This window comes from Rhincodon typus, chromosome 35, assembly GCF_021869965.1.
Source record: "Rhincodon typus isolate 14 chromosome 35, sRhiTyp1.1, whole genome shotgun sequence".
In the NCBI taxonomy this organism is placed as follows: domain Eukaryota; kingdom Metazoa; phylum Chordata; class Chondrichthyes; order Orectolobiformes; family Rhincodontidae; genus Rhincodon; species Rhincodon typus.
In genome coordinates this window covers 64,267-82,107 of record NC_063366.1, presented here as the reverse complement: position 1 = coordinate 82,107, position 17,841 = coordinate 64,267, and the positions used below count along the sequence as shown (strand labels likewise).

Here is a 17,841-nt window from a genome sequence, read left to right as displayed (position 1 = left end):
TCATTTTTGTGCGATGTGGGTGTCTCTGGCTGGGCCAGCATTTCTTGCCCATCCCTAGCTGCCCTTGAGAAGGTGGTGGTGAGCTGCCTTCTTGATCCGCTGCATTCCTCCTGCTGTGGGTTGACCCACAATGCTTTTAGTGAGGGAATTCTAGGATTTTGACCCAGCGACAGTGAATATTAGAGAAACGAATTTGTGGTGGAAATACTAGTATGTGAAATATTGTTTCAGGTTCTTGAGTCATTCGATCAAATAGTAGCGAAGTCACAATAGTATGTTCTCCATCTGTAGTGTCCTATGGTTGATGTTCTGGTCAGCTGCATAACTAGGGAAGTAGAGGGCACAGGAAAGTGAATAGTGGGGACAAAGTTTCACGCTTTGAGGAGATGTGGTAAAATTCATTGCAGTCAATTCCAAAGAGAAAAATATTAATATTAAAATGATAAGCAAACTATGACAAGAAGGGTTAGAAATATGCATCCAAGAGTGAAGATTTACAGAATAGAAGGATAAAACTATCTCCTTTGCAACTGAATGCACATAGCTTCATAGTAACATGCTTTGAGATCTGAACTAATCTTTGATCTCATTCCAAATGTGCACCTAGATAGTAACAATTATAATATGTTGACATTTTATACTGTGTTTGTTGGACACAGGAAGTGAATAAGTGTATACGATTGTGAGGGTCATGGATGGGTAGATGGTAAGTAGCTCTTCCTCTTAATTGTAGAGGCAAATAAAAAGGGCGCACAATTCTCGTGTGAAAGGCAGGACAGCAGATGAGGAAAAGATAATCACTCAGAAGGTGGTAAGGGTCTGGAATACTGGGAGGTTATTTGTGCAGTTAACCTCACATCTATTAAAATGTAGTTGGATGAGCATTTGAAATATTATAGTCAAAGCTATTTGTCTTATGCTGGAAAGTGGGACTAATGTAGATTTAGTGTATTTTTGGCAGTACAGACTTGATGGGCCAAAGGGCCTCTTGTGTATGGTATATTGCTTTCATTCTAAGTAGAAATGCCAAATTTTTTTGTCATGGGCTAGCAGTTCCATGCAGAATTATCACTGGAGGTAGAAGGCTATGTTAAAAAAACATGTAAATAGCCTAAAATGTTATTTCCTAGAAAACAGGTGTTAAAAAAGCAGGATGGTGTTTGCAACACATTTAAGGCGTGCGAGAAAAACTGACAGTGTAAAGAATATTTTTGTGGGAGGGACAGATTTTAAAGTGAAAGAACAGGCGATTTTAACAGAATTGTCTTCAGAGTACGCGTCATGAGCATTTTATTTGCAATCGAATGTCACACGTTGAACTGTGTGCCTCTCATTTATTGGTTACATAATGTGATGTAACTTTTGGAGAAGCTGGTCTTGATACTTTATTATGAGACAAGCTGGTGGCAGGTACCTTGGGGTTGAAAAACTGCTGAAAAACAGTGTTTGGATTTTTATATCACAGTTTGTCAGACTTCTACCTCCCAAAAGCCTGACAGCAAAGACCGTAACAAAAACAAAGTTGCTGGAAAAGCTCAGCAGGTCTGAGGAAGGGTCACCGGATATGAAACATTAACTCTGTTTTCTCCTCCACAGATGCTGCCAGACCTGCTGAGTTTTTCCAGCAACTTTGTTTTTGTTCCTGACTTACAGAACCCGCAGTTCTTTTGGTTTTTATTTAGCAAAGACCGTAATCCTTCTTTCCCACCCTCCGTTAGTGAGAAGAGCAATGCTCAAAATCTGAAAAGAAACATTTCTAACTGAAACAAAGATCAACCTTATATGCCAGCTGTTTTCAATATATAATGATGATTAATATGAGGGAACTAAATGGACGAGCCAGGTGTGGAGATGAACTGTGGAGGAAGATGCAGTGGAGCTTCAATGTAGTTTGAACAAGTTGAGTGAATGAAATATAATGTAGATAAAAGCAAGGTTCTCCACACAGGTTAAAAAAAAGACAGACTGTTACCTGAATGGCGAGAAATTGGGAAAGGGGGAACATGACCAGGTGTACTTGTTCACCAGTCCCTGAAAGTAAGCATGCAGCGTATGGGGAAAAGGTGGCAAATGGCACTTTGGTCCTAATAGTGAGAGAATGAGAATGAGAGTATAGGAGCAGGGATAGACTCAAACTCTAGAATCAAACTTCACAGAAACAGCCCTTCAGTCCATCAGATCCGCATGGAATAAAAAATTACTCTAAGTCTGTATTGTCCCATTTTCAAGAACTTGATTCGTAGCCTTACGACACTGCAAATGCTCATTCAAATACATTTCGAAGGTTGCGACGTTTCCTGCCCTTCGGACAATCCCATTTGTGCAGGTCTCACCTTCACCAGAAATCCAAAATCCTTCCTCCTGTATCAACTTTTGAAAATTAATATGTTCTATTCTCCTATTTCTGAACTCTCTAGCACGTGGAACCAGGAGTAATCCAGAAATTTGAGGTCCTGTTCCTTAGTCTGCTGCTGAGCTACCTAAATTCTGATTGCAGTTTCTCATCCCAGCTATACGATTGGTATTAATGTGACCCATTACCTCTACTTTATCATATTCCCACTTCAGAATGCCCAGCAGCTGCTCAATGACATCCTTGACCACTGCACAAGGGAGACAACACAGTGCAGGAGTCACCGTTGAGTTGCATAATCATGTCAGCCTCCCCCCAGCTAAAGAATCCCCTATCATTATTGCTTCTTCTCTTTTCCAGCTCCTTTCCTCTTTAATGAGGCCACTTGTGCTGCCAGAAGCTTGGCTTTGTCTATACTTCCATCAGCTCCCAAAATGGGAGATCGATTCGTGAGCAGGATCCCAGAGAAGTTCTTCACTACCTGCCTGATTATTTTGGACTGCTGGTGGTCATCACTGCTTTCTTTCCACTAGACTCTTGAGCTTAGGATGACTACTTCTCTAAATGTGCAATTCATGTACTTCTCAGCCTCACAGTTGCACTATAGTGCCTACAGCTGCCGCTGGATCTTCAAATCACGCAGCTTAAGTTTCTGCATTTCAAAGCACTTCCTGCATACGAGATCATCTAGGACATCAGTCGGATACATAACTTTCCATATACATATTGCACTTGGGTGATTTTACCAGGAAGGGTGGAATGGCCTGTTGCCAATCCAATTTTCTGTTTCCAAAGCAAGCATTCTGCTACCACCTTCTCTTTCATGCTTCTAATCAAAATTTGCTGAAAGATTCTCCATTAGTTATTACAGCTTTACTTTACCAAAATGAGTTCAACGTTCAAATATCCTCTGCAGAAGCAGATTTCTTATAAATTTAGTAGTGTTTAAGTTACATTTATGACTCTTGTCTCTTACATCATAGAATCATACAATAAAGAAGACACCCTTCAATCCATCAACTTGCCATAGAGTTGTATAGCGTGGAAACAGTCCCTTTGGTCCAAATCATCCATGCCAACCAGTTATCCTAAATTAATTCAGTCCCATTTCCCAGCATTTGGCCCATATCCCTCTAAACCTTTTCTATTCATGTACCCATCCAGATGCCTTTTAAATGCTATAATTATATTAGCCTTCACCACTTCCTCTGGCAGCTCATTCCATATATGCACCACCCTCTATGTTTAAAAAAATTGCCCCTTAAGACCCTTTTAAATCTTTCCCCTCTCATCTTAAACCTGTATCTCTAGTTTTGTTCTCACCTACCCTGGGGAAAAGACTTAGGCTGTTCATCTTATCCATACCCTCATGATTTCATAAACCTCAATAAGGTCAGCCCTCAGTCTCTGATGCTCCAGGAAAAATAGCCCCAGTCTATTCAGCCTCTTGCTACAGCTCAAAACACTCCAACCCTGGCAACATCCTTGTAAATCTTTTCTGAACCCTTTCAAGTTTCACATCTTTCCTACAGCAGGGAGACCAGAACTGAATGCAGTATTCCAAAAGTGGCTCAGTCAATGTCATGTACTGTCGCAGCCTGACCTCCCAACTCCTATACTCAATGCACTGATCAATAAAGACGAGCATACCAAACACCTTCTTCATTATCCTGTCTAGTTGTGACAAATACAATAAATCTAAACTCGTCCCTGTTTCTAACACGAGACCCATAACGTTGAATGTTAGGACATTTCAAGAGCTCATCCAAATACTGTTCAAAGATTATAAGGTTACCTATTTTAACTGCCCTTCCAAAGTGCATCCCAGGACCCCACCAAGACCTGTTTCATTTCCTCAAATTCCCTCTAACCTTCCTGCTTTTAAACTGAAGTTATGCCCCACTGCTATTTACCCTTAACTAAGGAGAACAGCTGCTTTCTATCCACCCACTCCATGCCTCTAACAACCTTATATATTTCTCTCAGATACACCTTCAAACTACTCTGTTCCAAAGGAAATAATGTAAGCTTTTCCAGCCTTTCTTCATTGCAAAATACATTTCACTCCAAACAACAATCTGGTGAATTTTTTTGCACCTACTCCAGTGCAATCATATTGCTCCTGTATGTAGAGGCCAGAACTGATTACAATGCTCCAGCTGTGTCTTAACCTAGGTTGTGAGCAACTCCAATAAAACCTCTCTGTTGCTATAATCTTCACCTCAACTGATAAAGGCAAGTGTCTTTTCGCCTCCTTAGCTACCCTATTCAACTGTCCTGTTATCTTCACGGATTTGTGGACCACACCTAATCCCATCCTCCTCACTGTCAACTACATGGGTAATCTCTGGGTCATTTGCAAACCTACTCACCACCCTCTCCCTGTCAAAGATACTCATTTACATCATTTGTATGTTTCGCAAGCAATAAGGAACACCCCACTGATCCCTGTGGTACACGACCTGACATTGGCCTCAAGTCACACAAATTGACTTCTGTCACCACATTCCGTCTCTTGCTAATTTTGGATCCAGTTTACCCTGGATCCGGTGTATGTTTACCCCTTATGCATCAAAGGCTTTGCCAAAATCCATATAAACTATATGAACAGTAGTACCCTCATCTACACACTTGGTCATCTCCTTGAAAAACTAATCCAGATTTGTCAAGCATAATCTCTATCTGACAAAGCCACATTGACTAATGCTGATCAAACCTCATCTGACCAAATGAAGATTAATTATTTCCTTCAGGATTTTCGCCAATAGTTTCTGCGTTAAACACAAGTTTCATGGCTACCTTATTTTGCCATTTTTGACTTCTGCACACCATCCTATTTCATCCTCAATCTTCTCTTTTCAAAAGAAAATGGGACACAATATAATATGCATAGCATTTCAGTTTTGGGGTCAGCCTCATTAATCAGATCTTTTCCTGTCTTTCTCCAATGCATTCATGTAACTTTTATAATATTAATTAACTTTTAACAACATCGTGAGTTGAAGTTCTTGTGCTGTACAGTTCTATGTCTATGCAAAGTGGGTTGGTATGATTCATACATTAACAACATTTGGTAACACTGATGTAAAAGGCTGACATTTAGACAACGTTTGAAGAAAGTGTGATTAATATAGACCAATGATGGAAGTTTTCAGCGTAATCTTTCAAACTCACATTTTCCAGCAAATTGCCGCTGCAGATTTAATTCCCTCCTCATTCTTCTGATTTCGTTTCTGCAGGAATATTCTGAAAAATTGAACAAAAGCAAATTCCAATTCAAAGTTGCTCAAAAGCAAATAATGTATGCCTTTTTGAGTTTATGTTCATTTTTAGAACTGAATCAAACTGGACAACTGTCCTTGCCCACCAATTCGTATGTCCGAATGCTATCCAGAAAAAAAAAGCTCAATCTCAAATTCCATCATTTGTTTTCAAATCTAACCGCTTTCTCATACACTCCCACCTCCATGGATCTTAGATTTTGGTGATCTACTCATCCCTTTCCTCTCTCACATTCTTGATTTTAGCTGTTTCATCATGACTAACTGTAATTAACTGTCTTGAAACCTGAAGTCTGAAATTTCACCCTCAAATCTTTTTAACTTGCATACCTATTTGGCACAATATTGATGTGAGCCCATGTAGCACTAACAAGTCAGTAGCTGATTGTAGCCTGTATACTGAATCAGATTGATCTGAACAGATGTGTAAATGGTGATATGATGCTGGTAAAGGGAATCTTAATTTCTTTATTTTTAATGGACCATCACCACCGCAGACACTGTGATGATGCATTGGTGAGATGGCATGTGGACTTCTGTATACTACTGGTCATTGTATTTAAGGAAGGACGTTAATGCACTGGAAGCAGTTCAGAAAATGTTTACTAGGCAAATACCTGGAATGAGTGGATTGCCTTATGAGAAAAGGCTGGACAAGACAGGCCATGTATCCCTATGGATTTTAGAAGGGTCAGAGGTTACAAAATTGAAATATGTAACAATCTGAGAGGACTTGAGCACATGGATGTTAAAAGGATCTGAAACTAGGCCTCGTAGTTTAAAAACAAGGTGCCACCCATTTAAGACAGCAATGAGGAAACTTACCTTTTTCTCTCATGGCTTTGTGAATCTTTGGAATTCCCTTTCTTGGAAAGCTGGTGGATATAGAATCTTTAAATAGTTTTAAGACAGAGGTGGACAGAATCTTGATTACAACAGGATGAAAGACTATCAGGGATATACAGGAATTCAGGGTTGAGGTTAAATCAGGTCAGTCATTATCTCAGCGAATGCTGGAGCAAATTCAAAGGACTGAGTGGCCTACTCACGTTTGCTGCTCATATGTTCTAATTATATTCAGGAAAGCACTGGTGAACTCAATTCGTACTTAAAGTTTAATAGAATATCCTGTTCAAGAGCTACAATAAGCTTTTTTTTGCCTTTGTGATTACTTATATTTCTCTGAATCATTCTATGCCAGTCTATGCATAACTCACTGTCTATCCATCACTGATACCCATGCCAGAAATCCTGGCTAATGTTTTGCAGTCACAGCTGCAAAGCTCCCCAAAATACATGGCAAAAATCAAACTATCAACAAATCTGAAAATAGAAATGTCTAGATCTACTAACGCAGACTATAAAAACATCACAGACTGCTTCAAAAATCTGCTTCTTCAATGTCCTTATAGAGAAAGGAGTCTGGTATCCTTGCCTGGTCTGTCCTACCTGTGAGTCCAGGCTTACAATAAAGTATTTGACTATTGACTGCTCGCTGAATAGGGCAAGCAAGAAGTTAACTTCAAGGAATAATAGTGATATGTAAAAGAAAATCTTACTTTGTTAACATCCAATTAAAGAACAAAGAGGAGAAAAGAATCTTCTTATATCTTGCTCAAAGTCGTCCACTGTCTGCCTCTATGACTGGATATCTAACTGTCCAATTTATTTGTCCTTAGCAGTCTGACTGTCAATCTACTTGCATTATCCACTGTGCATCATTGTATTTACTAATCTTACTATCTATCGAACTTTGTCTTTCTGCCAATTTTTGCCCATTAGTTAGTCTGTCAAATCAGTCTTAGGTATGCGTACAGCAGTCATTTACTGATTCTCCATTTAACAATGTTAAAGTAATCTTTAATGTGTTGCTAGATTTACCATGTCTAATAGAGGCTACGTCCACATCAGAGATAAAACTCAGCCCGGCATCCCTGAAAACACCAACACTGTTAACTCCACCTCCATAGAAACATCCCAGATCATAAGCATTCATTGCGTCAAATACCTGTAAACAGAGAGAAAAAAAAAGAAAAAACTGAAAGCGATGTACAAAATATTTAAGGTCAATTACTGCTAAAATTTATTTCTGCTTACTATAATTTATTCCAAATCAAGACTTATTATGGTTCCAGCATTTTTCATTAAACTGGGCAACCTTTCAGCTGCTATGTTTGGAGTATCATTGTTAAATCCTAGGGATGAAGAAAGATATGCAGAATGTCTCATAAACTGCTATATGATTAACATTAGATAATCTGATATAGTAGCTTTCAAGACATCAAGGTAAACACTTTTGGAAATGTAGTATAAAATTTTATGTCAATTTGAACATGCCAGTGTGGCTTTGATAAAACAATAACCTGAAGCAGTACTTCTTTAGAAATGCATGATTGTTGTGCTCAAAACTTGGTACTGCTCCAATTAAAATGGCAATGCGGTGATCATCACTATTTCCCTTTTTTTGCCTCATTTTCAATTTGGAACGGTCAGTTGGAGTTGAAAATTAAACTTTGAATTTTTGAACAGCATCTTTTTTTTTAAATAAAGGAGAGAACAAAAGACTGATGTTTATGGTTAGGAGCTGCCCTGGATAGATAATGTTGTTAAATTAATATTCGGTGAATACTGCAGACAGTTCAGCATGAAGACATTGTTATGCTCAGGCATTGGCTGCTTGTTGAATGTTGATTGGCTTAATGGAGGGAGGAATGGTGCCACTCAGCTCAGCCATAGACAACTATAAAAGAGGGAGGTAAAAAAAAGAATGAAGAGTGAACTGGCTCTAACTAGGTTTTGGTGCAGGAAACAGTTTTACTTCAGAAGGTTCTGGATTGGGGAGCTTTTTTTAAATTTTGTTCTGTTTAGTTATGCATCAGTAACTGACTTAGAACATAAAACTATCCAGAACAGACCTTTTGGCCCATGATGTTGTGCCGAACATGATGCCAAATTAAACTAATTCCTTCTGCCTGCCCTTCGTCCATATCCCTACAGTGCTTGCATATTCGTGTGCTTATGGGTGTATCTGCACACCACCACCCCTGGCAGTGTGTTCCAGACTCCTATCACTCTCTGGTGTAAAAAACTTCCAAGATCTCCTTTGACCTTTCACCCTCATCTTAAATACATGTCCCCTGATTTTAGACATTTCAACTCTGGGCAAAAGATTCTAACAGTCAACCCTATCTAGGCATCAAATAATTTTATAGACTTCTATCAAGTCTCCCCTTAGGCTCCACCAGTCCAGAGAAAGTAACCTAAGTTTTTCTAGCCTCTCCTTACAGCTCATACTGTCTAATCCAGGCAGCATCCTGGTAAACCTCTTCTGCACCCTCTTCAAAGCCTCCACATCCTTCCTGTAATGTAGCGACCAGAATTGAATGCAATACTCTAACAGTGAGCTAACCAAAGTCTTATAAAGCTGTAACATGACACCCTGACTGTTGCACTCAATTCGCCAACCAATAAAGGCAAGCATGCCATATGCCTTCTTTATCACCCAATTTAGTTATGTGGCCACTTTCAGGGAGCTATGGACTTGAACCCAAGATGCCTCTGAACATCAAAACTGTCCAGAGTCCTGCCAATAACTGCATACTTTTCTTTAACTTATTGACAAAGTGCAGCACCTCACTTATCCGGATTAAATGCCATCTGCCATTTTTCAGCCCATATCTGCAACTGATCTATATCCTGCTGTATCCTCAATCAACCTTCTACATTATCTGCAACTTCATCAATCCTTGCATTGTTTGCAATCTTCCTAACCCACCCATCTACATTTTCAACTCAGTCATTTAGAAGTGTCACAAACAGCAGAGGTCTCAGTATGGAACATCACCAGTTACAGACCTCCAACCTGAAAAACACCCTTCCAAACTACCCTTTGCCTTCTATGGGCAAGACAATTCTAAATCCATGCGACCAAGTCACTATGGATTCCATGCATCGTGATCTTCCGGATGAGCCTACCATGAGGGACCTTGTTGAAAGCCTTATAGTATCCACATAGATAACCATCCACTGCTCCACTCTCATCAATCACCTTTGTCACCTTCTCAAGAAATTCAATCAAGTTAATAAGACATGGCCTGCCCTGCACAAAGCCATGTTGACTGTCCCTAATTAGGCCATGCTTTTCCAAATGCGTGTAAATCCTATCCCTAAGAGTTCTTTCCAATAGTTTCCCAACCACTCATGGGAGTGAATACCAATGCAAAGTACTCTTTTAAGATCTCGCCATATACTCTGCCTCCAAGCACAAATTCCTCCATTTATCCTTGAGTGGAGCTACCTTCTCCCTAATTATCCTCTTGTTTTTAAATGTAGAATGCCTTGGGGTTCTACTTAAGCCTACTCGTATATCTCAATAGTGATGCCCTTGACAAGAGCACCTGGGAAACAATACGAATGGATTCCAAGATCCACGTTCATGGTAGAAAAGTAAAACAAACATTCAATTAACCAACAAATCCACTTTCTTTGCTGATATAATTGTTTTGTATTTTCATTACAAAATAACAGGGAAAACATACAGAAATGAAAGATCACAAGCACAGGTTCTACCTTCCGGACTGTGAGTTTATTCTTGTTGTTTAGGATGTACATTGATGAATCAACAGCAACAAAAGACACATTTGCTGCATCATTGGTGGAGAATTGCAGGTCAAACGAATCACCCGGTCCATAGAAAGCATCGCTTTCTGTTATTGCTATCTGTAAAAGTTAAAGTTAATCAGAATAGATCAACTGACCAATCAGAAGAACAAACATATGGAAAATGCACTCCATGTTATTAATTTTTTTTTAAACAGTCATGCATAGAACGTGTTTGCAAATCTTCAGAAGGGTTCCAAATTATGCTTCATTCATGCTGGGAAGCAGTACATTCCTTTTAAGCAGATATGAATGGAATCAAGCTCTTAACAACAGCACAGATTTGGAAAAAAGGATGTAATGATACTAAGTGAGCAAAATAAACTACCTGCCATACAGATCCTGTTGCATGCAAGCATGGATGGGAGAGCAAATCAATATATAGAGCAACATAACAGATCACAGCAGAGAGGAATGATGATACTGTTTTTGAGCTCCAAGTCTCAAGTGTTGAAATAAGAGGACTATAAAAGGCATCTAAAGGCTCATCACCATAAAGACACCTAGAAGGAATTTTAATTATATTTAGCATAATGTCTCTATTACCCAAAGATAGGAACTGCACACAAAACTGTCAGCTATTCCCTCTGGTCTTTTAATTGATGTACTCACTCTGCTAACCTCTGACACTGGCTACAAAGTCAAGGTAAATCATACGTTTTCTATCAGCAGATGCCTTCATTCAAAATAGGAAAACCAATTAGTGAAAATCATTTGTTGTTTGCTATTGTTGAGCAAAATGATAATGGTCACAAAAAAAACAAAGTAATGCAAATGTTTGAAGCCTACAATTAACACAAACTACACTTGGCATCATTTCTAGCAACCGTGGTGAGAAAAAAATTAGTTAAACTTTCAAGTTGGTGACTCTTCATCAGAACTAGAAAAAGAAACATGAACTACATAATTCATTTTAAACGAGTACAGAAGGAGGGAGGAGTGATTAAGAATAAAACTATATGCTCAATGTTATGTTTAATTTTTTGTGTCTGAAATGGTTAAGTTTTTCATTATTTCTTATATTTTCATGAGACATTGGTGTAGATATCAAGGACAATATTGCTTGCCTAGCCCTAATTTTACTTTAACTGAGTGGCTTGATAAGACATTTGAAAGTGTAATCAACCACAATGCTGTACTTCTGGAGCACAATGTCAGCCCAAATCAGGTAAGACAGCAGATTTTCGTTCAAGAAGACCATTAGTGAACCAAGTACGTTCATAGAATAATCTAGGATATTGTGATTATTCTATTCCTGAAATTAGCTTTCGATTCACATTATGTTAATTGAAATTAAATTCCACTAGCTGCTTCGAGGCAATCTGAATCTGTATTCTCAGGGATTTAACAGGGAGGCTTGGGTTAAAGTCCAATTATCATTCCAACAGCATCTCCTGCCAAATTAAGACTGATATCCAAGGGCCAAGCAGAAGCTGATATACGTCTCAGTGAGCCAGAACAGTGTCAAAGACTGACAGTGAAAGGTCCAAATTGGGAGACAGGAGTTAAGATACAAATAACTTGATCAACATACAACAACACTTACAGACAGAAGAAAACTCATGAGAAGTCAGCGACTTATGCTCACCTGCCCGTCGCACTGATCCTCCACATCAATCCACACTGAGTTCGCCACAATTTCCCTTCTTCCTCCAGTGGAAACATAATAGTAGGCAAGAAAGCGAAACGTAGGTACCATGTCAAGTGTCACTTGAAAGTGGAGCTTCGTAGGATCCGCCTTGTGAATCCTATCAGATACAATCACCCTGCCTTTGCTTAAGAGCTGTGGATGAAAAAGACGTAAGGGAATAATGGCACATTTGCTGGGATTGGCAGGGGGCGGGAGGGGTCATGGGGATGGAAATGGCTCCTCATTTCCTTCTTTTTTCCTTAGTGTTCCCTATTCCCTGGCACTCAGGAAGAAGAGGCAGACAAGCAGTGCACAAAACAGCTATTGATAAAATAATCAGTGCATAAATTGTGACATCATATTAGGGTTATACATTGTGCTGGCCTCTGCAGAGGATGTTTACACAGTCAAACCCGCCATTCCAATTATTCAACTGATTTCATGGATAATCCCTGCACAAGACCTGCAGATAGTACAACAATTTCAGACTTTTTTGAAAGGCTAGAATGATAATACAGGCTGACAATTTTCTCAGCACGCAGGAGGATTGCACTGTTGGTCATTTTGCATTTGAGTGCCATATTAAACTACAACCCTCTCTGCATATCTAAGTGGACTTAGAAGATCCCACAGCACAATTATAGAGACAAAGAGTGTGGTTGTCTTTGATGTCCTAGTAAGTGTTTATATTTCAGTCATCATTGTACTTGTGGAGAAGTAACTTCAAACTGCCAATGGATTCTTGTCCTACCTAAAAAAGCAAGCAAGTCACAATTTCATATAATTTTACTTACAGTGTAGTAAAAGTAATCAATATCTTCGCTGCCCAGTTCTGTGATAGCTGTCAGTTCTATAATCATGTATTGACCTGCCTTCTGCACCTTGTGAGGTGCCTTTATATGAAGATAACTCTTGCTGGGGGATTGATAGACATGGGCTGTCACCATTGTTTCTTGGAATTCCGTCCCAGGTTTTCCATCACCAGCCGTCACCTAAACAAATAACAAACAATGGGCTACTGGATGATGATGTAATTGAGATCCCAGTTTATATACCTGCCCAAAGAAGTTTTGTCGCTACTGTGAAAATGGATTTTTAAACTCATTATCTAAGTAAGTGGCATTGTTGTTGGTAGGTGACAGCAGTATAGTTTGAGACATCCCTTATTATGTATATTGCAATCATGTGATACACACCATTCAGTGATATTGCTCTGTTCGTGTATTTGTTAATTATTACATCCAGTGCATTAGAGGTTGAAGTACCCTTTAGAGGGTCCAGCAAAGTTAAATCATACACCATAGCCCTTACGCAGCCATGAATATTCCAATTCTTTTGTAACATTTACATGCGCTAATGATAGTAACTGGTAACAAAAGTGATTCAATGAGTTGTTTCCTCATCCAAGACCAATTTGACTTTTAAGTCTGTATTGGTGTTCTGTAAAGAGGTATCTACTGACTTTGTTTGCATACAGGCAGCTTTTGCTTCCTCAGTAGATAGTAAATTGTAAATGTATTCATCAAGATGCGGTTTACAGGAATGATTCCAGGAAAGAGAAAGCTCAGTTGACTGTTTGGATTGTTGAATTTGGGGCTGTTCTCCTTGAAAGGAGAAGATGGAGAGGAGAATTCAGATACATTTTTGACATCAGGAGTGGATTGGATAGAGATCAGAAGAAGCTGCTACTGCTTATAAAATAAAAGATAAGGACAGTGCTATGATTTAAAAGTAATGTGCAAATGAAGCAAGGGTGACGAGAGGAAAAAAAATTGTTTTTTTCCACACTGTGAGTAGTGAGGGTATCAAAATGTACTGCCTGCAAGTGCACTGTCAATTGAGGCATTCAAGAAGGCTTTGAATGGTTATTTGAACAGAAATGGTGTGTAGAAATACAGAGAAGGAGGAAGGGATTGGCACTAGATAATAGAAATGGTGCCATAACAATTTTGTCATTCTGCAACTGTGTGCTGTTTTCTGGAAGAAAAGTAAGGTAATTTATTTTAGCAGAATAGCTGGAAAGAAAATAAACATCTAAATGCTAAGAAAGTTGCAGGACTGTAAAGACTATACAAGTCTAGAAGTCACTGAACATGCAGGACAGTTCACGAGTATTGTTAAGGAAGCATTTGAGGCTTTGATCATAAAAATACAGACAAATAGAGCAAAGAGATTATGGTGAATTTGCAAAAGTCGCTTGCTCAGTCTTAGTGGAAATATTATAAATCGAGCTTTTGTCACTGAAGACTGTGTAGCACATGAAGGTATTCAACAAAATGTTCCAGGTAAAATTGCCTCTTGTCGCGAAGACAGATTAGAGGAGTTAGAGAGATAGTAGGAACTGCCGATGCTGGAGAATCTGAGATAACAAAGTGTAGAGCTGGATGAACACAGCAGGCCAAGCAGCATCAGGGGAGCAGGAAAGCTGACGTTTCGGGTCGAGACCCTTCTTCAGGAAACTTGTGGAAGTCCAAGTGGAACACATCAACTGTTTTGCCCTTGTCTGGACAGCTAAACACCTCATTGAAATATGAAATTAAATTTGTCAGACATGACCTCCTCTCAACAAAACCATGCTGAATATTATTGATTAGTCTCTGCCTCACTGATTGCTACAAATAGTTTCCTCATAACTGAGGTTAGACTGACTGGCCTGCAGTTTAACTCTTGCTATTTTTGAATAACAGTATCACCTTGGCTTCACTCTAGTCATCTGGCACCACTCTTATGAGCAAAGTGGAATATAAAATTATTGCCAGTATCACTGCTATATCTTTCCTTGCTGGAATCACCAGCTTTGGATACACTTCATCCAGCCCTAGAGATTTATTTACTGGCAAGCTGGCAAGACCACTCAGAACCCCAAATGTATCTTGGCTTTTTTTTTGGTCATTCACTTTATCTTCATTGGAAGATGTTGGCCTTGTGTTCATCACCTGCAAAAAAGCTCTCCCACCAATATTTCAAGTACTTGCCCTGCTTCATAACTTATAATAGATCCTGGAACACCCCGTAACTTGTAATGCCTTCCATGTACTGGCTTAAAAAGAAGATCTCTTGGGGACATTAAGAATTCTGCACCCTCAAAACCTTTCACAACAAGTCTAACGCAGTTAATGTTGAGGAAGTTGAAATCCCCACCCACTATCATCGTTCTTTTACACTTCACAGAAATGTTCCTACCCATAACTGCACTTCTATTGCTCTAACTGTTCGGGATTTGACATACTCCTAGCCATGTGATTGCATTTGTGTGTTTCGGTTTTACACTCTACTCATACGTCTTCATTTGAGGACAAGAATTGTCAAATGTTATCCATGCTTTCCATTGTAATTGATTCACTTATCAATAATGCAACACCCCTTCCTTTTTTCCCTTCTTCCTCATCTTGCCTGAAGATTCAATATCCCAAGAATATTGATCTTCCAATTCTTTCCTTCTCTAAAACAGGTTTCAGTGACAGTTGTAACATCATGGCGCCATGTTTTAATTTGTGCCCTCAACTCATTTGCCTTGTTCATCAAACTCCTTCCATTAAAGTTTTCATAAATCCAACTTTGGTAAAATTTCTAATGCTTTAACTAGCCTATAATTTCCATGCTTTCCTGAGTCACTTGCTGTCTCTTCAAACTTTGGCCATGCATTTCCCTCTACTAAACTTTCTAACATGATTCCACACTATGCCAAATTATTTTAAAACTTCTCCAAAAACCTCCCCGTAAGGACACCAATCCCTTTCAATTCCATCAAACTGATCCTACCAATTGCACACCATCCACCTTGTACATGTTTTACCTAAAACAGCCTCAAAATCCCAGACCATCCCTCTTGTGCTATCATTCCAACCAGGCATTCATCTGGACTAACCTTTATTTCTATACTCACAAGCATGTGGCACTGGAAGTGATCCAGACATTACTATCTTTGGATCCATTTATTATATATTTCTGAGCTCCCGAAATTTTGCATGCAGGAACTCATTCCTCTTCCCTACCTATGCCACTGATACAAATATATGCCAGAATTTCTGCCTGTTTGCCAGCCACCTTCAAAATGCATTACAGCCATTCAGTGACATTCTGAGCCTGGCATCAGGGAGGTAATTACCATCATGGAGTCCCATTCAGACAATAATAAATACCTGTCTGTTCTCCTGACAATTGAATCCCCTAATACTATGGCCATACTGTTCTTCTTGTGCAGCAGACCCACCCACAGTGCCATGAAGTTGTGTCCCACTGCTTTCCATTGCATAAACATTGCCCCCAATATTACCCAAAGCTGTACCAAGAAAGGCAATGGCCCACAGGAGACATCTGCCTTCCTCGGCTCTGCGTGGTTTTCATTCTTGCCCTTTCAACCTGCTCATTTTTTACCTGCAGTGTGACCACACTATTGAATGTACTACCCAAAGGCATATTTAGCATTATGAATGCTCCGCAATGAATACACCTGCAACTCTGCCTCGGAGATGCAGTTAGCCAGTAGCTAAATCAGAAAAAGCATAGTAAGCAACACCAACACCTGGGAAACACTACTACTGATATTTCTTCAGTTCATAAATATTCATTATATGTAACATTCCATTTTCTGTCAGCCAATATTGTACCTATCTTGCTAACATCCCATTTGTCCTAAAAATGTTCTCTTGTCTCCAATCTACTGGTAGAACATTAACAAACATATTTGGAGATCCAGTAACTGCACATCAACAATGTTTTCTACAACACCTGTCTCTTCAACTATATTTAAAACATCCAGCTGTTCTGTTGAACACAATTTCGCCTCAACAAATGTATTGTCTTGATAAAGTTTATTTGTTGGAGTGATTTTTAATTTTGCTTGGACATAATATTTCTAGCAAACTCCCACAACAACAGGAATCATTAAATTCAAATGGGGAGTCCATACTTATACAATTTCTTTGCAGCTGGCTACAGGTCTGTAACTCTCCAATCAGGCAGCAAGACTCATTGTTCTAAAGAAGCCAGGCACTGCATGACCAGGATTGACTAATTGTGCCATCTATATAGATGAGTTAGTGATCTTTAGCCATTCATGGAAAGATCACAGCGCAGTTGGCAGAGCTCTTTGTAAGACTGTGGGAGGCAAAACTGGTTATAAATTTAGCAAAAAAAACTGAATTTGCAAAGGCAGAGGTGACATTCTTAGGACATAACATTAGACATGGAAGGCTGGCCCTAAGGAACGTGAAGATGAAGGCCATCAAGGAATTTCCAAAACCATCCTCAAAGTAAGAGGTGATTCAATTTTTTGGGACTGAGCAGATTCTAACGGAAGTTTATACCAAACTTTAGTAGAATGACAGCATCGCTGATGGATTTGCTAAAGAAGAATATGAAATTTCACTGGACAGAACAATGCCAGGAGGCATCTGAGAATTTAAAAGCTGTGTTGACTAATGCACCAGTTTTAGCCACGCTAAATTTCTTGAAACCCTTTAAAGTCACTATCGATGCCAACAATTTAGGGGTAGGAGCTATGTTGACACAGGAGGATGATGGCAGAATTGAAAGGACATTTGGTCATTTTTCAAAGAAACTCAATATCCACCAGAGAAAATGCTCCACCATTGAAAAAGAGTTATTGCGTTTGTTACTGGCCTTACAACATTTTAATGTTTATGTTATAAACAAATGTTTCAAAGACAATTGTGTATACATACCACAACCTTCTCACCTTTTTGGAAAGATTTAAGGACAAGAATACAAGACTATTTCATTGGAGTCTTATGTTACAGGCTTTAAAGTTACAGATTGTACATGTTGCAGTTTGTAAAAATGTCATTGCAGGTGCATTATCACAGTTTTATAAGAGAATGTGTAGATAAGATTAGAACTGATACGGTCCAATATACAGTTGGTTCTGCTATGATGCGTGTTCCGTCAACACAAGT

At 39.1% G+C, this 17,841-nt stretch overlaps 1 protein-coding gene across 1 annotated transcript in view; it reads right to left on the bottom strand.

Moving 5' to 3' along the window:
• The window catches only part of LOC125486897 (complement C4-A-like), a 179,844-nt gene that overhangs the window by 103,858 nt on the left and 58,145 nt on the right, over window positions 1–17,841 (bottom strand). The window contains exons 12-16 of the mRNA XM_048616449.1: window positions 12,718–12,915; window positions 11,882–12,076; window positions 10,204–10,353; window positions 7,516–7,642; window positions 5,528–5,599 (exon numbers count right to left, since the gene is read on the bottom strand). Coding sequence (XP_048472406.1) covers window positions 5,528–5,599; window positions 7,516–7,642; window positions 10,204–10,353; window positions 11,882–12,076; window positions 12,718–12,915 — 742 coding nt within the window. The remainder of the gene's footprint in view (window positions 1–5,527; window positions 5,600–7,515; window positions 7,643–10,203; window positions 10,354–11,881; window positions 12,077–12,717; window positions 12,916–17,841) is intronic.